The sequence below is a fragment of the Microtus pennsylvanicus genome, chromosome 8 (assembly GCF_037038515.1).
Source record: "Microtus pennsylvanicus isolate mMicPen1 chromosome 8, mMicPen1.hap1, whole genome shotgun sequence".
In the NCBI taxonomy this organism is placed as follows: domain Eukaryota; kingdom Metazoa; phylum Chordata; class Mammalia; order Rodentia; family Cricetidae; genus Microtus; species Microtus pennsylvanicus.
In genome coordinates this window covers 110,979,063-111,001,756 of record NC_134586.1, presented here as the reverse complement: position 1 = coordinate 111,001,756, position 22,694 = coordinate 110,979,063, and the positions used below count along the sequence as shown (strand labels likewise).

Here is a 22,694-nt window from a genome sequence, read left to right as displayed (position 1 = left end):
AAATGTTACAGCAAATCTGTGTGTAAGAGAATGATTTTAGCAGGAAACAAAGCAAAACAAAACAATCCAAAGTACAAATGGGAGTCTGGCTATTTAAAGTTATCTACAACACTGGTAAAAAAAAAAAAAGACAAATGGTTTTTCGCATTACATTCCTCCTGCCCACTCGAACGCCTGATCCTTGCTTGCCAAATCAAAGAAATATGGAAGATTCTTGACCTGGAGGTTCAAACTTGAAAAAGACATCTATTTAAACCAAGACAGGGCAATGTCATCTCCAGCTCAGGTGCCACCACAGACCAAAAACTCAACAGGGGGAGGCTGGGCACTCAGGGGTTAGAAGTATAAACCCCACTCACTCTGGCTCAGAGGTTTAGGGAGTAGGAAAAACAAACCTACTTGAGAAAGAATCGAGAAGAAAAAGCAACAATTGGCTTCTGCAGAAGTGGAGCCCAGGAAGGAGGGAGAGACAGGAACATTTTACACCATTAATCTAAATTGGGAAATCCTAAGGGACCATGTGCAACTGGTCTAAGAAGAAAAGACTGGATTGCTGATGGGAGAATCCATAGATAGGAGAGGAGAGGAGAGGAGAGGAGAGGAGAGGAGAGGAGAGGAGAGGAGAGGAGAGGAGAGGAGAGGAGGGGAGGGGAGGGAAAGGGAGAGGAAGGGAATGAAGAAGAGAGGAGAGGAGAAAAGAAGAGAGGGTAGGGAAGGGGAGAGGAATGATGACTGGGAGGAGTAACAAGGTCCTTTCTTCCTGGGCACAAGACGGCAGCCAGGCAGTGACCTCACATGGACAGCACAGTTTTATTCCTTAGAGGCCACTCCCCCTGCCATGTCCAGCTATTCATGGTGCTCAGACGTTGGTGGACCTGCACAGTGCTTGGAGGGATTTGTGGTGGTTCTGTGTGGTCTAGTTACTCCAGTAGGCTCATTTCTGTGGACACGTGTGGGTAGCATGCTCAGTTTTCAGAACTGCTGTAGTACAATGTACTGCAAGAGCTAGGAGTTAGACAGATCACCAGACAGACAGACAGACAGACAGGAAAAGGTGCTACGGATAGATAATAAAGAGGGCAACCTTCCAGATTCTTTATCATGTTCCTAACGGGAAACAAAGGTGTCAAGCCCTGGTGGATTTTTCTCCTGACACTAGACAAGTTCAAGGTGGGATCAAGATATGCTTATTCCCAAGTTGTGGGTCTGTTAGCCGCTCTGTCTTTAGGTTCAAATAAATCAACCCTAAGTTAGGGAAGAAAAACCTCTCAAAGATCCTTAAACTCCCTGGCCCAAGGATACACACCAAACCTCAGGCTTCTGAGTGTCTCCTCTCCTCCACAGAGGGTCTTTCTCTCATATGTGTATGTCTCCCCCCCCCCCACTAAAAGCCTTTCTCCACAGACTGACTCTGCTCTGTCTGAGACTTCCTCTGTCGCTACCTGTAGTACTCAAGATTTTTCCTGTCCTTTTTATTCTTTCAGGGGTAGAGGAAACGAACCCCATCAAGACCTTAGATGGTGACAGAAGGAATTCTAGACTGAGGGCTAGGGGAGCTGGTTACGCTTAGGAACTGGTCAGAGAGGTAAGAAGCAAACCAATAGATGTTAAAGTTGCTGCAGCAAGAGGCACTTTCTAAGTGCTTCCTTCCTCCTCACTGTTGACTAGAGGTTCGAGATACAGCTAGTACATTTGCAGGGGAAGGAGCTGAGCCTGAAGACCTTGGGTCCCGGCTTACCACAGAATCTGAATAAAATCTTCACTCTGATTTCAAAGCTGCTGCGTCCTTAACATTGTAATCTATATGCATGCCATATAATAGGTATATTTTCCATTAGAAAACGTTCAGCCAGAGCAGCAGAAGCAATCATACATATGTATGAATGCAAATATGTGTAGGTGGTAAATATTTGTTACGGGGAATTGTCTCTTCCACATTTGGGACACTGCCTAAGCTGGGTGTGGAAGGATGCTGTCCTTACATCTGATGCTGGAGCTCAGTGTCCTCAGGGCGTACGTCCTCATAAAGGAAAGATCGTGAGCATACACTCAACAGACACAGGGTATAGCCCCAGGGAAACAACTGAACCCAGTTTCTATTCTTGTTGCTTGTGACCTTGGTGATAAAATATCCTATAGAAGTTCATCCTTCATTATGCTACTGAAAACACACGGCCCAAAACTCACTCAAAGAGTTCAAGGGAGGATCTAGGGAAAAGTCGAGTGATCCCCCACCATGAGGCCTTGACAGCTTGGTGGAATTAGTTTCAGCAAGGTAGTGTTGACCACAGTACAGCTGCTGCTTTTTTTTTTTTTGACGTTATGTCTTCCTAAGAATTCTCTGGGTGGCCCACCCTACCTCAAAACTCCCAAGGAAGGGTTTCTGGATGATGCAGTCGAGCCCATACACACTGACCCATTACAAAGCTGTCATGGCATTCAATAAATATTTGCACGACGCTGCGGCGTTTCTCTTGGAGATTCCAGAAGAGTCGGATTGCCTCATCCTGGCTTTGTTTCTAATACATCAAGCAGTTTCAGACAAGTTGTTGAGAGTCTTGTTTTCCTCACTGTAAAATTCCAGTACAAGTCCCCACTTAGCCTCCTGAACATGATTTTTACAAAATCAATCGAGACAATACAAACAGAAACAGGAAACAAGCATGCTGCAGTATGACTTTACTTTAATTGCTGTTACCAATAATGCAGTTCTTAAAAGAGTCACGTGAGTTAAGTTCCTGATCAATTTGCCATGCACAGAGCCAGGAAGATGAAATTAGATGCAAGTATAGAAACACTGCCAGCTCTTCCCTGGCCCACTCTTCAGAAAGAAGTCATTGCCATTCAAGGTGATGATCCATTTTCACATTTTATTTTATTGCCGGGCCGAATGACTTAGAGGAACAAGCATGTAACTGGAGTTATTGGTGACTCTGGGAGCTGAGGGGCAATGGCCCTTCCTTGCGTGGAAGTTGTGGGCAGTGGAAGAGGTTTCTGTCCTATAAATCTGGGCTTGCATTTCATAACAGCCAAACTTGCTCATCAGGATGAAGAAATCCCTGCGGAAGTTCTTGGTGAAGATGGCATAAAGGAAAGGATTGGCACAGGAATTGATGGGATAGAATAGAACGAGGAGGATCTTGGCCTTGGACACAGTGATGAGGGGCACCTTGAGGGAGGCAGAAATGGCAAAGAAAGAAATGGGAGCCATGCAGAGAAAGTCAGTGAAGATGAGTGTAGCCATGCGTTTGGCAATCTTGGTGTCACTTGATGAGGACACAATGTTAGGGTTTCTGACTGTGAGGTAGATGTGGGTATAACAGCCACAGATGACTATAAATGCCAGAACATTGAGGACAAGCAGGGCCATCACATACAGCTGCGACAAAGGGCTGTCAATATCCATGGGTAGGCAGATGCTCACTTTCATGTAGCTACTGATTCCGAAGATGGGGAGGAGAGCAGCTGCGAAGGCAAATATCCAGCCCATCACCATGACGCTGGCAGCATGGCGGAGCTGCACCTTGCGTTCCAGTTGCATGGCATGAGTGATGGTGTGCCACCTTTCCAGGGTGATGGCTGTCAGAGTGTAGACCGATAGTTCACTGGCAAAGACGGTGAAAAAGCCAGCGGCATCACAGCCCGCTCCTGTTTGCCAGTCAATGGCATAATTGTGGTACTGGCTCTTGGTATGGATATCAACGGATGCTATGAATAACAAGTAGATTCCAATGCAGAGATCAGCAAAGGCGAGGTTACACATCAGGAACCTGGGCACGGTGAGTTTGTATTGGCTGGTGGTTAGGATCACCAGCACTGTGATGTTCCCAGTGATGGCCAGGATGCTAATAAACCATATCAAGACTCTGAGGATGTTGTAACCCATGATATCTTCACATGGATTGAATGCATCTGGCTTTGGAGAGCAGGTCACATCAACGACTTCATTACATAAGTCGTAGTCAAATTCACTATACATCATGTCGGATTCTTTTCCATAACTGGGGTCATCGTCTATCAGAGAGATGCCCTGTTCCCTAGCCTGAGTCACATAATCAGTATCTTGCCTTAAAATAGATTTGTTACAAATCGGATGAAGTTCAGAGCTAGAAAAACACAAAAAGGAATAGAATCAACATCCTGGGTTCAAAATGGCAACTATATTGCCATCTTTGTACAGAGTAGAAATAATAGGGTTCCTTCTTGAGATTGCTTTACTTCTCAACATCTTGTCTGCCCTTGAGGCTGACTCATGGGCTAATGCTGCTTACTGTAAATGAAGAGAAGAATGTGTGTATATATATAATCCTTGGGCTGGATGGCCCATGGGGGAAACCATCTGGCCACAACCTGTATGTGGGAAGGAAGGCGCCTGGGGCTAACCCTGGCTGTTAAGTACAAATAATTTACAGACTTGATATTATCTCCACTCCACTCCTGCCTGCCTCCATTCAGGCATCTTCCAGCGTGCCTGGGTGGACGTCCTCCTATTTCTCTAACCACTGGGAGATTCTGTTCTCTGACACGAACGAGAGTTTCTTTGCTCCTGTTATCTGCACAAACCAGAGTATGAGTGTGCAGCCCCATCCTTTGGCTCTTGGGTGCTCAGGCTGTTGAGAGGCCAGCTAATTTTCCTGAAATGCTACCAGGATCTTGGGCTTTATCGTCTCACTCCCCAGAGGTGACAATAGGTCTCAGGCATTCATTTGCCCTGCAAAATAAGCCAAGTTCTGTTATATGAAATAGTTCCCCTGTGGGCGGCCAGAGAAGCAAATGCAGGCTTTAAAGGAGCCTAGTTTGTTGGCAGGTTGTTACATATCCCAGGAGCCACCGAGTCCTCTCAGAGCACTCTCCTGTCTTTTATTTCCTCTGTAAGCCCAAATATATAATAGATCTTGTCAGCAGGATAGAGGCACTTTCAGAAAGAATTGAATGAAACCTGGGTGGTAAATATTCAGCCTATAAATGTATGCATAATTATCTACTCAGACTCTCATGTAGAGAGAAGAGATACTTCTGTATTATAAAGACCTAACCAGTGTGACTTTTTCATACAGGGAGAATTCTTGATGAAAAAATGAAATCAAATGTATCTTTTTCCTTCAAATATATATCTTTACTCTTCCTTTCCTGCTCAAGGGGAAAGGTCACAGAAATGTTAAATTAGCATTTTCTCAAATTTAACACAATCTCAGACCAACAGGAAAGAAAGAAAGAGCATTCAAGCCCCTCAAAAGCCCCAATACGAAGAGGCAGGTGTCTGGGGAGGGCGGGAGGAGTCGTGTGTCCAGTACTATAGACTGAGTTTTCCCTTCCTTCTCTGCCCAGTGAGAAGGGACGTCATGGAGAACCCTGCTCTCTTTTCTCTCACCAATGGGAAATGAACAAAATGGCCAGAAGTCCTTTATCTTGACTTTAGAGATTCTGTTTTTCTTTCTTACTTTATTTCTGGAGTATCATCTTTTATTTTAGAAACCGGAAAAGATTTTTCAGTTCTGTCCTAGCAACACTAATAAGGACAGTTAACACACAAAACTGAAAATGGCTGGAACGGGAATCCAGGAAATCATCAAGTTTAGTCGGTGAGCTAAAGTGAGGCAAGCCCTAAGACAGGTGTGGAGGGGACAGGGGCCCATTCTGTGGTGCTGAGTTTGAATCCCATCTCTGGGTTAGTCGCAATCCAGCCTTGGGAGCAGAAGGTAACTTCTCTGGTGCTTGAGAATTGCATCTGGTTCAGGGGACTAGGAGCTGACTTCAATATGTAGAGAATATCTCCTCTTCTGGGGTTACTGGCTTCAGTCAAGAAAACTCTCATCACTGATGCTACCACCGACCTACTTAAGAGTGAGCTCTCCTTTTCTTGAAACAGAAGGCACCCGCTGACTTATGTCCCTCTAGATAACACGAAGAGGCTGGTGGCTGGGGGAGGAGCAGCTCTCATTTGCTTCTACAGGATGCGAGTATGCATGTCCAGTGCCATAGACCGAGCTAAAGAAAATAAGTGTTGCGTTGCAGTGTCTCGGCAAATAGATCCTCAGTAGAATAAGGAAAGGGGAGTTAGCACAGGGACAGTTTAAAAGTGGAACTTGAGGAGTCCAGCCATTGATGGACAGATACTAAGTAGATGGCATCAGAGGGTACCCCAGGGCCTGAGCTATGGAAGCAGGCAGAGCTGAAGTTTTGGAGCTTCCTTTGGCCAATGAAGATGCGGCTATCAGTAGGTCTGGGCCCTAGTCTCTGCCTGTCGCAGAAGGGAATCACGCTGATAATGATGATTCACCTCTGCAATACGAGCAGTAAAGAAGAAATGTGATCTCATGGTGGCAGGGAGCGCTCTGCTCTGCCAGCAGTGTGCAGAACAGCTGATGGTGCTCACTGATGTCATGTTGGGTACCAGGAAGGATGTGTCATGGTGCATTGGTTAAAATACAGTTGTGAGGAAATGGCCTATAGACAAGAAAACTTCAAGCAAAGAGAAACAAAACAAAGTTAGCTGTGTATAGGAAATCACTGACTCAATGACAATATGGTTGACCCAGCATTTCAACAAAAGTCCAGGGGGACAGTTAGCCCAAACCCCATGGGATCATGGGGCTTGTATTTATATAGTGGGCATTATTTCCCAACCAGGACAAGAAGTACAGTTTCATAAAACAGTTTAGGAGACAAATCTTATTAGCAAACCTCTGTTCACATAAGTAATGAAATGACACTATTTTAGGAAAAATTCTGCCAGCCATTATCTTTGTGTGTGTGTGTGTGTGTGTGTGTGTGTGTGTGTCTGTGTGTGTGTGCGAGCGTGCATGCATGCGTGCACAAATGTGAATCCGTTAGGTGAAAAAAAACAAAGGAAACAAACACCTATCTTTTGGTACATGATGGGAGACCTACAGGCCACTAATGAAAATTATAACAGGGACCCAGGAGGCACAAACACCAAATGACCTGGAGGGACCAGAGAAAGCTTTATGGCATGGAACACCTAAGGCAAACTTGAGGTTTCTGGTTTAGAGTCCTAAAGCCATGTCCATATAACCAGAATGTGAAAAAGTCAGAGATCTCCTAGCAACAAAGTAAGAGAGTCTTTCCTGTGGCTCACTGGCATAGGACCATAGGGCATACAGCAGCCACTCTTATAGTGATCTTAATATTTTTTGAGATTTCTCCTGAGGGTTCTCTGTTGTAGGGCTTTTGCAGTAAATTGGCTAGAAGAATTCTTGTCTGGATGTGAACGAGGCAAGCCATTTGCCTCCACTAAGGCCCTTGGGAACTGTAACTGTTGGGAAGAAATCCTCCAGCTGTTAGGTCCGTCTATGGGTTGTCCCTAAACCTGGATAGTTTTCTGTTGGGAACTGTGGACCCCCAGACCCTGAATTTCCTGTAAACAACTTGTTTTCCTATGCCTGCAGCTGCTCTGAGCCAACAACTTGTTTTCCTGTGCTTGCAGCTGCTCTGAGGGCGAGACCCTCCCTGATGGCAGGGGAATGGTTTCTGGTGGGCTTAGAGATGAGAGTTGGGGTGTGGTCATTTAGTCAAGGAGACCTTATATAAGCTTCCCTGGAACACAATAAAGTGGGCATTCTTGATTCAAGGGGGTATTCTTGTTTCAAGGATGACCCGTCTCTGTCTGTGTGTCTCAGTCTCCAGCTTCTTGTCAGACTCGCAAGCAGTACCGTAGTGCATAGAGAAAGTGTTGTGGTGCAGTTTCTCAGTGATGTACACTAATTCTAAGAAGCAGCCCCTTCTCGATGGTCCTTTATGAGGGGCTAGGTACTTTCCATTACTTCGGGAGCACTGCATGGTGTGGATTGTCTTGATGCTCTTTTTCTTGCCTTTCTTTTGTTTTGAGCAAGTGAATTGGCTGTTGCTGCTTAGTATCTGCTAACTGAGGAGAGTGCACTAAATGGTAAAATAGCACAGCCTGGGAGCTGCCTCGGCGCTGGGCTACCATTTAAGGACACTGGAAAGGCCTCATCCAGCTGAGTGAGACTGTGCAGAGTGGCTCCTATTGGTGAGGTTAGGGGAAAATGAGAGGTTTGGTAATGTCTTTCCTCCAATAGACCCTTTTAAGGTCTGGAGCTTATGGACTTTCTCCCCAAAACTGACATCTCTTTCCTTTACAGATCCTGCCTATGATCACTGCAACCTTTGAAAGAGTTGCCACTGGGACCTGGCTCTGCTTTGGTTATCCCGTTTAGGTGTGAGCCTCTGTCAAGGCCAAAGTTAAGAGATGTCTTAAACTTTGCCCTCTCTCTGAGTTGCTGAAGTCTGTGGTGGATCTGAGTGGCTTACTGGGCTTGGGAGAAGTTACAGGTGTGTATGCACTCTATGGAAGTTATAGGTGTGCACGCACTCTATGGAGTGTGCACACACCAGACATGCTCTATGGAAGGCATTTTTGCATCTCTCCTCCCTTGCTGACTTTGATGTGAGTAGGACGAGCATTTAGTTATTTTATGGGATGGGGATATTTATGATATATAGAGTTTGACACGGGAAAGAAAAATTCATATTGATACCAAGGAAAGGACAGGGGGTTAAGTATCAGTCTGAGTCAGAGACCATGCTGGAAGTTTCTCATGTTTTTCATTTAATGTTTGGTGGATGCTCCACCTTGTGACTCACTCTCTCCTCTGAGATTACTTCTCAAAGAACTGAACCCAGCCACTCTCACCCTCTCAAACTGACTCTTTGACCCAGAACACGCCTCAGGCCTTCCTTCAGGAACTTTCCCTGTGTGTGGATTTTCATGCCACCAGTGTGTACAAGTTCTACACTGTGGTGATGCCCATGCCAGACTTCAGGGCGGACATAGAAGGACTCACATTTGCCGTCTCCAGTTTGCGAAGGCACAGCAGTGGCTGGGGTAGGTAAGGCTGGCCTCCACAAGGGTGACAAACTTTTCCAGACTAGGAAGCTTCTTCAGACTGTAAGCGGATCTGGCCCTCAGCTTCTTCAGATTTTCTAAGCCATGGCTGGGCAGGGAATGGACCTTTGTCCTTGAGATGTCTCTATAAGGAGAAAATAAAATACCCCAATCACCTTGGTTCAAAGGTTTTCTGCTTCCAGATAATAGACAAACTAGTAGACATTCTAGTAACATGATTTTTGTTTGTTTGTTTGTTTGTTTTTAAATGGGTGGGAAAGGAGACTACAGCTTAGCATCACACCTGGGCCCTGTCAATATTCAGTTTAAAAAGACGTTTGGCTTGCATAGGAAGAATCCTGATCCTATTGCTCCTGATGGGAGGATTTAGCTAACAGGCTGCCCTAATAACTGGATAGACTTGCATCCTGGTTGGTTTGGGCACAATCCTTGCTGGTGAGTAGAATCAGTTATCTCTCTTCTGTGTATCATTTGTGCCTGACCGAGACCATTTTTCTCCACAGTGAGGCCAGCTATAGAACTATCCCTAGTGAACTGTGGTAGAATCTGTGGCCTGCAGACTCTGTTGACTCCCCATGGGAAGCCTTACCCTCTCTGAAGAGTAGATGGAGCGGTGAGGTGGTTGAAAGGTGAGGTGGGAAGAGTGGAAGGAGGAAAGGGAGAGAGAACTGGGATTAGTATGTAAAATGAGAAAAGATTTTTTTAAAAGTATCTGTGCCCTGAGCCATAGAAAATGATAAGAAGGGAGCATGTCATACAGCAAAGAGGAGTCTGGTAGTCAGTAGAGGCAGCCTCAGCCTGATGTCCAGGGGGCAGGAAGGTAGGGGACATGAGCTTGACTTTCATGGCAGACATAGCCTGCCCCTGTGCCTATTAGATCTGTGACCCTGGTTAAACTGTGTTTTCTATGTCTTGATTTCCTCAGCTCTAAAGTGAGAGGGCAGAAATCATACCTACCCACAGTGAAGGAATATGCAGGCAATACTTAATGCCTGGCCGTTATTAGACATAAGTATCACACACTTTGATGCTCACACATGTGCATGCTCACTCTTTGAAAGAGTGTCTCTGACTAAGTTACCATGGGTCTGGTATGAGTTGGTATTCTCTATTTCAGTATGTTTCTCCTGTGTTCTTCCCCTGTTATTCAAGATAGAGACCTGGGAGTTATCTTTGATTTTCTCTCCTTCTTCACTTGGACACAGTCTATCATCTCAACCGGCCTTTAATTTGTTTTTGTTACTTGAGACTTTGCATGGACAGATGAAATGGACTATAACTTCTTCCATGGTCATCTACTTCCCTTTTCAATACAATCTTCTAACCACAACTTGAACAAAAATTTTTACCATGCCAATCAAATTATGACCTCAAGTTCTTCAACAAATTCCTATGGTTCTTATGACAAAGGACCAATCATTGTGTATGGTACACCTGTCCCCTGCCTGGTTTATATTATATCTTTTTCATTTCGTTATCTGTGCTCCTCTCTGCATTGCAGGAGGGATGACCCCGCCAGGTCTATTTTTCATAATCATCTTCTTAACTGTGGGTGGGAGGCCTGCGAATGGCAAGAGAGCATATCCTTTTACCCCTTCTTGCCTCTGGCAGCATCTGCATTTCCTCCAGACACTACTGAACAGATCTGGTTAAGATCTAGTTCTTTGACTACAGAATGTCTACCTCTCACTTGCTCTTTGAGTCCTGAGCTCAGAAGTGGCTATCTATCCCTGATAATCTCCAGGCCTCTGATTCCCTATAAGATAGTCAGATAGACTGACATCTTCAAAACCTTTAGTAATTGCCTTTAGGTAGTACTTAACTATGTTAAAAATTTCCCTCTTGCCAATTAAATCAAATTTGCTTATTCCAATTCTAATTCTCTATACTTACTGACACCCCCAACCTTCCCCAATTCTATTATCATGGAGGGAAGGACACCAGGGTCCCCATTTGTGATTCTGGACTTAAATGCTTCTTGTTTTCTTAATTCTTGCTTTTATATTCTTGGTTATTTTCAGCTCCATATGAATTTAAAACTATCTTCCTCATGATTTCCTCCATATCTACTAATATTTGCCTCTTAACTCTGAGGCTGCTCTTTTTTCCAGGTCCTCCTGACCATCACATGTTGGGACACCCAAGGACTCATTACCTACAGTGTTCTTTTCTGTCTTCTCTCACTGTACATGAGCCTGGCATGCCTTGGGAGTAAAATGCTGTATTCTAGTTACTTCTCTAAGATCATCCACCTTACTGCAATCTCTACTTGCATGCCCACTTAATCAGCTTTAGACATTAAAAATTAACCTCTTGATTTTTAAAACAACAACAACAACCCTGATCCACCTGCAGCAAGTTAGATGTTCCAATTTGTTACAGACAGATTTTTATGGCATCCTTGACTCCTGTCTTTCAATCCTCTATTCAACCTTAGAAAGACTTCTTGGTGCCCCACATATACAACCCTAATGGTCAAAATTTCTCGCTTCCTCATTATTATCGCTTATAAGGAACAAGTTCAGGTGTTCCAGGTATGATTTCTAGTCTTCATCTTTGAGCTATAATTTTTTAGATCCGGGGTCCTTGCAGATGCCAGTCTGGTGCATAAACTATTGCCCACCAAAGAGCCTTGACTCTGTTGCTAAGTAAGTCAGCTGTGCTGGCCAGCTTACCATTTCTGCTCATTGTTTCAGAGTGTCCCAGCTTCTGTTCCAGACTGGCCTGGAACTCACGATATAAGCCAGGCTACCATTGAAATTCCAGTGGTCCTCCTGAGTCAGCCACTCAACTATGAGGGTACAGGCATGGGCCACGATAAGGACAGCATGATGACTGTGACCAGGGAAGCAACAGTATGAAAAGACAGTTTACCAGTCCAGACCTGATTTTGTAATAGCCACTCCACCTCCTTTCTATCTTTAATTCCTTTTCTTTACAGTTCATTTAATATACAATTTATTGAATGCATACTATGTGAAGGTCTCCAAGTACTCAAGACTAAAAGTCTCCAGATTTCAATGAGTCATTTTTCCTTCTTATATAAATTTTATATTTCTGTCTGGTTTTCAAAGCTCAGAGTTCTCATCCATGGTCCCTGTATTCTTTAAAACATGATTGCTCAGAATAACCCTCACTGTGTTTTGCTTTGTATTCTGAGCTATCTTGAAATATTAACTAAAATGTCGCTAAGCACATAGCGATTGCATTAATCACAACTCTCCAGAGACACATAACCTATAACATAGTGAGATGTAGAGATACAGGAGATGAGATTCATCATGGGAGTTAGTTCACGTGAGTGTGAAAGCTGAGCAGTCCACCATAGGCCATCTTCAGCAGAGAGGACCAAAGAACGTGGCAGTATGGCGTAGTCCAAGTTAGAGTCCTCAGCTCTCAGAGGGCCCAAGGAGTTACAAGTCCAAAGGCTGTTGAACCTGGATTTTTGCTATATGGGGGTAGAAAAAGAAGGGTGTACTACCTCCAGAAATGAGAGACAGTGTGAATTTGTCTTCTTTTACTTGCTCAAGTCAAAACACCAGTCAGCTGGATGATGCCCACACACATTGATTAAGGAAAATAGCCCCCTATAATCCACTGAATCAAGTGCAGTCTTCTGGAATATCCCACAGATGTTCAGAAATAAGGCTTTCGATCACTGGGTATCCCTCAGCTCCCGCAGTAAGAGCTAAAGTCAGCCACTTTAGTCACAATTGCACATGCCTACTTTCATGAAGACCTGAAAACTGGTGTCTGTTTTCAGTCCATAGGTGATTGTCATGTAGAAGTAAAGAACATTTTAATAAAGAAATTATAAAATCAAACAACATATTTCTAAGTTACCTGGGAAAATCATAGTCAGGAAATTGTGTGTGTGTGTGATGTAGTAGTAGAACAGGGCAAAAATGGAAATAGTTATGTCTCAAACAACATTGAACAAGATTTACTTCTTACTTTGTCCCTGCTGATAGAAATGTATATAAACGTATTCAAAACATTATAGCACTTTGTGTATGATTTTTAAAAGCTTAGTTGTATAGTTTTGCATGTGAAATTTGCAGGTAACAATGTCGTATGGCAGCATCTGAAGGTTAGACACACGAACTGCCCTGGACGTTCAGAGCTCTTTGATGGCAGTCCTGGACTGTCCAAAACCAATGTTGAAGCTCTGTGTGCAGAATTCAAGTAGCAACACTTTCATATTCTGTTGCCTCAAAGCCTCACAATTCAGCTTAGGTTCCACATAAGGACAAATAGATGGTTAATAGAAAGACAGTTAAAGAATTTGCAATCATCTTTAATCTACCAACAACTATATTAAATAATAGGACAATATTCTTTGGAATATAAAAGTTCATTTCACTGGATATCTAAAACGAATCTGAATTAAATACATGTTCCAAACTCAAGTTTGAAGACATAACTAAGCAAAAAAAACGGGTCTTCAGTTTTATATTGCTTGCTTTTGGGAAATGTCCTTGACAAATAACTATTACCCAAGTTTAAATTGTCCCTGATCAACCTTAAGGCTTCCCTCTCATTCCATGGGCAGATCTTTGAACGTAAAGAATAGGACCTGGACTGCTGCCTGTGAGCCTTCTACATTTGAGAGGAAAAGGAAGATCCCAAAGGAGAGGAGAATGAAAAATTGTTCAGAGAATAGAGCATCCATGTCAGTAGCAGAGCTGGTTGAAAGAAGGCATGCCTAAAGAAAAGAGAAAAAATAACAGAAAGGTCTGTCTTTGTTCTTGGTGGCTGGACAAGGTGGCAGGAGCTGTGGCTGCTTTGTCTAATTCTTGTCTTTTAGTATGGTTCAGTTGAACGACTATTGTTTCCCACCTTAAAGTACTATCTTGGTTAAATATTTCAACACATGCTATATTTTGGCAATGTATGATTTTGAAATTTTATACCCATCAAAGTACCAAGAGAGACACTACAGGCTCATGGCTGGGTCCCCAGAGATTTAGTAATCCTAAATTGTTTCATCAGTGCTATGATTCTTGGCACTGAGTTACAGAGTGGCAAGGGAGAAGGCAGTTGGTAATGGCATGGGGATAGGAGAGGCAGGAGTTAAATAGTGCTCTGTGTCTCTTTAATAAAATCTGTTAGAGCCACTGCCACAAATTTCATTTGAACAATTTCTATTTTTTCCCAGCAAAGACGTTATTACAGGTCAATCATTTCCATAAGTGAGAGCACATTTCTGGTGTATTCTACATTGACAGATGGCTAGAAGACCGCTCTTTCATGATCCCAGGTGGGATAAAAAGGCAATTTACTATCTATAGGACTGTGGGTACACTGGTAATGGAAGAGAATCATTCTTATACAAATAACTCAGTGTTTGAATCTGAACTATCAAATGAATCTGAGCTATAGCCAAATCAATTTGATAAACCATCAGAATATGATTGTACTGGCTCCAACCTGCAAAGGCAATACATTAAATTTTCCCCACAGGAAACTGTTTCCCAAGGAAACAGCAATCGCTTGATTGCTTAGAAAAAAAAAAAAAGCTCCAGTGAGTTAATGCTATCAGGTGAAAACTTAGATGTCTGCTCATGTTCAAGGTCAAGATTCATAAGGAGGATTGAGGGTGCTGTGCCTTTGAAACGTGATGGGGCTTCTCCGCATGCCCCCGGCTTCCTACACCCTTTCCTCTTTGCAATCAAACAGCTTAGACTCCTGTGTTCAGAGGCTCCCTGTTCTTCACGTAGCTAGAAATTTCACCTTCAGGAAAAAGCAGCCAACAGTTTGGGTGAGCTCTCTCAATTTCCTTAGAAGCTTTTGGACTTTTCTTCTAGAGATAAAGGGAAAGGCTGTGGGAGAGGAAGCCACACATAGTGCAGTCTCTTGAGGCTGAGCAAGGCTTTTCAGTTCTCAACACTGGCTCTGGAGCAGGGATGTTTAGAGTCCTTCTGGGTCTACCAACATCAGCACCACTGGGGGACATTGTTAGAGATACCAGTTCTTAAGCTCTGGTCCTCAGATGGTGAATCACCTTCTTCCCCACATTTCAGCCATGGTCTCCTGTGACTCAAGCAGCCAAGGATGAACCTGAACTTCTGATCCTTTTGCCTTTACTTCCTGTCTCTATTTCAGCTCCAGTTCAGCAATTGCAATTGTGTGCCACCCATATGTGATCTCATGGAGTGCTGGGGATCAAACCTAGGGCTTTGTGTCTAGTAGACAAGTTCACTACTAACTGATTTGTGCCCAGAGTCAATGAAGCAAACATTCTTAGGGTGCAAATTATCAATATGTGGTTTAAAAAACTTCTAGATGATTGTGATGCTCAATCATATTTATATACCCCACTGCAACTCGGCTGAAACCCACTCACAGCTGAGATGGCTCATAACTGTGTTGTACTCTGAGACCTGCCCTAGGCTGACTTACATAATCCGGCTCCACCCAGGGTCAACCACACCCGATGACTGCTTATGTAGGGGCATGCTTCCTTGCTGTATTTCAATACAGCTTTGAGGACCCATCTTAATTATAGGGCTCGCTGTGGGACCCACTGATGTTTTAGAGATGCTTTGCCATTCAGTTGTCAACTCAGTCAGACTGGGCTTTCATCAAGTATTCCCCATATACTCAGCATTTTGTAGTGAATCTCCTGAATTCAGGAGCCTGTAGCACTCTTATTTGGGGTGGGAGTTGGGGATCTGACCCAAGACACAGCTACAGTCGTAGCTTGAGCAGCAGCTGCTGTGCTCTGGGCTGTCTGAGTACAATCCTGTTTCTACTCACTTGTTTAAAGCACTGGAGGAAGCTGGTCAGCCAAACAAGGCGCCCACTGGGAAGGTTTAATTGAGTTGCTGCACAACATTGAACAAGTAAGAAATAAGATAGGCTGTCATCTACCCAAATCCCAGTTATCAGGCAGAGCGGTTTGAATGACATTTGGAATAACCTGAAAGCCCCAGAAGGGGAGGCTGGAAGTTAAGTGCTAACTTGTCCTTGAAGGGACAGAAGGAAATTTGCAGCCACATGCTGTGATTTCAGCTAGATTCTTGCACACATATCCTTATGCCTTGTCACAAAAAGGCATGGGGTATGTGGAATATTATTCTTATTTACTACTATTTGGAAATGCTTTTTGAGACAAAGCCTCACTCTGTAACTCAGGCTGGCCTAAAACTTACTATGTGACCAACCCAGGCCAACTTCAACTCACAGAAATCCTCCTGTGTCTGCCTCCAGAGTTCTGGGATGATAGGGGCATCAGCACACCAGCATTCCCAGCCAGTTTGAATCAATCAAAGTGTTTCTTAATTCCACTGGATTTTTCTACAAATATCATTCCCTTTATTGTGAGCATATGTGTTACTACAGCAGCAAAGTGGATGGAAAGACAGGCTTGTAAGGGCCCTGTAGAATTGTTTCTTCTGCCTGCTTGTATTTTGTGATCTCTGTTTAATTCCGAGGAGACACATTGTCAGTGGTTGGCCTGGATCCTGTCTATGCAACTTCAGCACATGCTCATCTGTATCACAGACTGGTGTTCCCTTCTACTTCAGTTCGACACCAGTTGTTGGGGTTCTAATGAATAGTTTTCAGATTTCTTAGTACATGCATTTATGATGCAAATACATGGGAATGTGAAAAGAGAAGGCTAGTTTATGCCTCAAGCTGTGTTATTTTTATCTGTGGGATGACCTTCCATGGACCACTTTCCTCCTCTGGTCCTGGATGTCTCAGCTGTATAATGAGCAGCTGTGGACCATACTCAATGCTACAGTTTCGGGAGCATGCAATTGGCTACAGCTTTACAGATCCAGTAGGTGGCATATTGAAAGCGTTGCCAAGAACAGATAGCAGAGCCCATGTAAGAGCATCCAAAGCATTCAGGACTATTAGCTAAGTGAAACGGACAAACTTCTACCCATCCACAGAGCCTCAGAAAAGTACTTTGTCCACTTGTTTTCCAAGATCTCTCAGAACAGGAAACATTAAGCCTTATGGGTTCTGAATACTCCATGTCCTTTAGCACTTAGACTCTCTTCCCACCACTCTCCCCTTGTCTTACATTGTACTTCAAAATGAATATCATAATCAGATATATTAAGCTATATGATTATGACCTGATTTCTCTTCCATGAAAATATAATGCCCTTGGGATGAAGAACTCTTGGTTTTCTGTAGTACCAGGGTGGTGTTCTGTTAGAAACCACAAGTGAAATCCATGTATACACGTGCATTTGGACATGTCTATCAACCCTTGCCTTTAAGTCTCAGACAGTAATAGCAGACAGACACCACTGCTCTTTGGATGAGGAAGCTGGAGCTGAGGGATGAAAAGGACTCAGTTTTAACCAGGACCATCTGCTCTGACACCTCTGCCTTAACAAGGCTTGTTTGCTAGTGGAGTCTGTCTCAACTCAGGCACTTTGGATTAATCTTTGAACTTCCTAAGAATGATAAATCTACCTTAGCACATACTTTTCTTTCTTCAAAGGGGAGAGCCTGTTTCAGAATTACAACATGCCCCTTGTCATCAATAACAAACATTTGCAAAGTCACATTCTGCCTTACAGAGCGTGACTCTGGAAATACAAAGATTCTATCACAAAAGAGAACACAAGCCATTTGTGAAGGTGAAAGTGATTGGTGGATGGTAGCAAAGCAGGTAAATGACGATGCATGGGAGCCTATGGTGGCTGGCAAATGAGAGGACGGGAGCGTGGCTACCAAATGTCTGCATTAGATGGGGTGGGGGGGGTCTGAGGTGTGGTATAAAAGTATCTATTTGTTCACCTGCCTTCCTGTACCTTTTTCATTTCTTTTAAGTGCCTTTCTTCTTGAAGAATATTCTTTAGTTAATTCAGTGGATCTTGCTTAGAGTCCAGGAAAGCACTTCAAAGAAGACCTTTGGAAATTGTGATACAGAGCCCCTCCCCTCCCCACCCACAAAGGCAATGGGAGTCACAGGGGGAAGTCACTCTTGGCTGAGTCCTTTAGAGGACTTAAGAGAGCCTCAAGGAAAGGGGGCGTCGGTAAGAAGAGAAGAGGGCAGGGCCAGTTTTGATGAAGGTTATGAATAGGGAAGTGCTGGTGGGCAAAGATTCCTGATCCAGGGAGTGAGTGAGACACTGATGCATCCTGCTGGATCTGGAAAGAGGACCTAAGAACAATGTGTGCATCTCACTGCAATGAAGACATGTATATATGTATCGTAGGTACAAAGCAAAGGAAGGGAAACCAGCCTTTCCCTGTCAAGGGAGAGACACAGAGCAGAGTGGTTGGTGTCTGCTGTGAGCCAGACAGTTTGTTTTGAATCCCTTCTATAAAACTTGCATTACTCTTGAGTGAGTTGCTTAATTCTTCCAAATCATCCAGTTTTTCTTTCTTCAAAATGGCAATAAGAACTCTTACCCCAGAAGGGTTTTATAAGAACTGAGAGCACATTTTAACCCATTAGGACACTGGCACTCAGAACATGCTCATCACACGTTATTATTGTTTTCACTTTATTTAAAGTCATACTATAGATAACTTTGAATTATCCCCACAAGTCTTTGCAAGTATTGTGAATTAAAATTGATTTCGTTGACCGCCCCTTATTTAAGCAGGACAAAATTTGCTTTTAACTTGTATAAGCTGAGCTCTTCTATATGGAAACGAACAAAGTTACTCACAAAATGACTGGCCCAGAGGCTCCCTGGAAAACATCGTTAGGCAATTCTTCCAAATTATTGTTATCGCTTAGATCCCTGGGGATGGAGTTGGAGAAAAAATAAGACAAAGAAAGTCACATCAATATCCCTGTTGTAGGAGCCATTTCCCTCTAAATGGCCTGGAAGAGTAGTCAGGGCTACTTACAGCTCATCTAACTGGGTCCCGTTAAATGCACAGTTGTGTATTTCTTGAATCCCATTCTTATTCAGCCATCTGAAATAAAAGCCCATTAAAAACATAATAATGTCAGATGCAGCCAATGCAGGGGTTTGTAATTGGAAGCACTGGGGCAAGGTCAGACAGCACAGTTAGTGGCATAAATAAGATGCAACCCTTAAGCAGGGGTGGGAGGGAAGGGAGACCGAGGCTGGTTTATTGCTATGGAACCTTTAGTAAGTTTTGATGTTTGTATTATTTCTGCATATTATCTATTCACAGGAATAACTGAGCTTCACAGAAAAGAATGAATGAATGGAATTTAGTTGTTTTTTAAAAGGACGCTCTCTGGATACTATACCTATAAGACCTTTGCACACTCTGCCCAGGTATAGAGAAAATTCTACAGGAAAACCAAGGATCTCCCTGCCTTGAAGGATGGAAATTGTAATTATTGAGCAAATATTTCTAAGACAGAGAAAAGACATTTATGTCACCTTTCTCTAAGGATGTGCTCTTCACCTACAGCAGCAGGCCTGGCTGCCATCAAAAAATGATCTAATTAAGTTGTTAGACAGCCTGAACATCTCCAGTGGCCCGTGGGGCCCTAGTTATTGGAGGTTTGTGGAGGTGGCTCTGGGTTAAGGCAGAAAAGAAGAGAAATTAATTATAGCGACTGCGGACTGTGGCAGGTTGAGTTTGTGTGTGTGGCTGTAGCTGAGCTTTGGGGAAGGTGGGGTTGGTGTACATTGTCATGATCACTGTATGAAGATGCTGAGAGGCAGGTATGTTTGGTCAGGGGTGTCTCAGGCCATCGTGGGCCATCAACTCTGCCCTGTTCTTCTCCTGAGTGGACTTTCAAACAAAAACAACTCCCCAAGGTCAGGACAGCCCAGCTGTGAGCCTCTGGCCATGTGCACTTGTCTGCTTACAGCTTCCCCTGCTGGACTTGGACTTGGTGGGTTTCCTGACAGCAGTATTCTGAAATCTGACAGAGAGAAACTACAGGGGGACTCCAGAAACTCCTTCAGCTGTGATGAGCAGCTAGAAGACGTTTTTCCAAAAACCCACAGGCAAACAACCGCATGCCTTTTTCTCCCCTCTTCCTGAAATCCAGTGAGCTAGGAAGTCTAGAGAGAAGAAAAGTAAATCTTTTCGACAATTAGCAGTCAACAAGTAGCATCTGGTGACAAGAGGGTGGCTGTGCACTCCATCTTGCTCCCCACCCCCAATTCTCTACTGTCACTGCCCTAAAAGGTCTCTCCCTGAAACATTTAGAATGCAGATACATCAGCCTGCCCTCTGTGGTGAAAATGACTGGTACAGCAGCCTCTAACCTGTGGCTTGCTTGTCCCTGGGGTTTAGACATCAACCACAAGTGTCAACAAACATTCTCTATTTTATGGACCAAAGGCAAGGGTTTTTTTTTGTTGTTTGTTTGTTTTGTTTTTGCTGTTTTCGAGACAGGGTTTCTTTGTGGTTTTGGAGCCTGTCCTGGAACTAGCTCTTGTACCAGGCTGGTCTTGAACTCACAGAGATCCACCTGCCTCTGCCTCCCAAGTGCTGGGATTAAAGGCGTGCGCCACCACCGCCCGGCCAAAAGGCAAGGTTAAAGATGACATTTGTTTTATATAGGGTATCACAAAGTGATGGCACACATTTTATTGAACAATTACAGAATATAGTAGCTAAATAAAATTGCCTTTCCTTTTTGCGTGTCAATTATAAAAGCCAATCTTAGCTACAAGCTGGATTTGACCTGTGCATTTTTGGTTGTTGGTCCTGTACCTTTGCCCAGGACTTTGTAGACCTGTATAGGCATTACCTACTTGTCTATAGATTAGATAATTAATATTTCCTGCACAAGATTGTCCTGTGAAAGATGTTGGTATAATGAAATAATACATAGACTACAATAATTACTATTTTCAAAGAAGCCCATTGTCTTTACTGTTTTATTGATTATCAGGCCACAACATGCAGGATGATATTTTATGTCACTGGTGCATCATCACACAAAATCAAGTTATGTCAGAACCCTTTCCCTTTGACTTCCTATTAGGCTGTCTCACTCTACTAACACAGAGAAACCAACAACTATAAAATACATTCCTAATCTATTCCTCTGGTTCTTTTGGGGTGAACCCAAGACCTCGATCATGCTAGACACATTTTCTACCTCTGGTATATATCTTTAGCCATTTATATATAGGTAATAGATATTTATACTTAAATATACATATATTTGAAATTTTAGATAAATTGTTTATGCTAGCCTTGATCTCATCCTACAATCCAGGCAGGCTTGAATTTACAAGCTTCCTGTTTTAGCCTCCTAAGTAGCTGGGAATATAGGCCTGTGACATTAGGCCTGGTTCCAAATCTAAAATAGGGAGTGCCCACTTTAAAATCTGGTGATAATGATGATGTTAGGATGATGATGAGAATGACAGCCCTCTGTGAAGTTATCCTGCTGAAGAAAAATCCCTCAGGGTTTCTTAGATCCTGTGTCATCCCTAGAGTCAAATGATATGGACACTCAAGGGAGACTTCTCTTGAAAACAGGAAGCCTTGCCCATTAAAACTCATGAAGGATGGACAAAATAGATGGGAGCTAGTTAAGGAAGAGAGAAAACATGAAAGACACAATCCTTTCGAGAGAATTGGGACCGGAGAATGCTGGGAACCGTGGTCCCAATTATAACCTCACCTCTCATCTCCTGAATTAGGCCATTCATTAGGTACTTTACCCAGTAGCCCCTCTGCTCTTTGTGACACAGGTGGGTGAGAAAGGGCTCAAAGGCCCTACAAAATGTGCTTTTATTGCTCAGTTTTTTGAATCAGTTACCAAGGGCCTGAAATCTTAGGATGTTTAGGAAAAAATAAATATGTACATTTGTCATTAGAAAAGAGTTCCAAAGTTTTGAAGATGTATGAGGTAGAGCTTGCCAGTGCTCAGCACCGTTTTCTTACATTTTCCTCGAGTGCACTGGATGGCTCTCTTAGGAGAAAGCATCTCTGTATTACAAGTATCTGGATGAAGCACAACTGGAGACTTACAGCTGTGTGCAGTAGGAGTCTTCCGACTCTATTATCTATGGATTAACAAGCAGACAACGTAAGAAAATAGATGCTGTTCTCACAAGTGTGAATTTATCTTCCAGAGACATGTCTGAAAAGTGTTGACTCTCAAGAGAAAAGCATCCCGTTTTGAAAAGTGTGTTGCTGAGCTTTGAGGAATCCCACAGTGCTTCTAAACCAAGCGGTGAAGAGAGGAGAAACTGCACACAGTGAGTCTACTCCAAAACAAAGCTATGAGAAATCATGTTATAAAATGAGCTCATAACAATTTGTAAAACAGGACGATGAGCTTTTTTTCTTCCAAGTATAATCACAATCAGTGATTCTCTAGATGTCACTGTCCTGTTGCAAGGATCCTGTGGACATTTGGAAGGTTCACAACACCTTGTTTTCTGGCTATCCTGAGGAGCAGGTGGACTGCCATGCTGGCCACTAGCACAGAGGATTAGAAGGTCATTCATTGAAGACACTGAGGACATTTAAAAACTTTCCCAGAATTCAGACAGATTAACTCAAGCTCATTAACAAGTGTGATTATTCTGAGCAGAGATGATGGTCATTGTGAGCTCAGCATGGGCCCAAATGGGAGCTGCTTCCTGTGATTATGAGGAAGGAGTCCTATCTCCTGAGTACACTTCCTTCCCTATCATTCTTTGCAGGCAACAGAAGCCTTGCCAGGCAATAATCAGTTTTAGTGACACACTAGCTAGTCTGTCCTTTGGAGCAGATGTTGCATCATGGGGACCATCATTCAAAGAACAATTTTAAATACTTGAATCACAATACAGAATCATGCATTATTAACATGACTCCATGTTGCGATTCTGAAATATAAAAATGTGAGGAAAACACAGGAGCCATAGAATGATTTAAACAGTGAAAT

General features: G+C 43.3%; 1 protein-coding gene across 1 annotated transcript in view; it reads right to left on the bottom strand.

The window, feature by feature from the left end:
• Window positions 1-2,875: 2,875 nt before the first annotated feature.
• Window positions 2,876-22,694, bottom strand: part of Fshr (follicle stimulating hormone receptor) — a 183,447-nt gene continuing 163,628 nt past the window's right edge. Inside the window, exons 7-10 of the mRNA XM_075981893.1 lie at window positions 18,719-18,787; window positions 18,535-18,609; window positions 8,826-9,011; window positions 2,876-4,106 (exon numbers count right to left, since the gene is read on the bottom strand). Of these exons, the coding sequence (XP_075838008.1) occupies window positions 2,876-4,106; window positions 8,826-9,011; window positions 18,535-18,609; window positions 18,719-18,787 (1,561 nt within the window). The remainder of the gene's footprint in view (window positions 4,107-8,825; window positions 9,012-18,534; window positions 18,610-18,718; window positions 18,788-22,694) is intronic.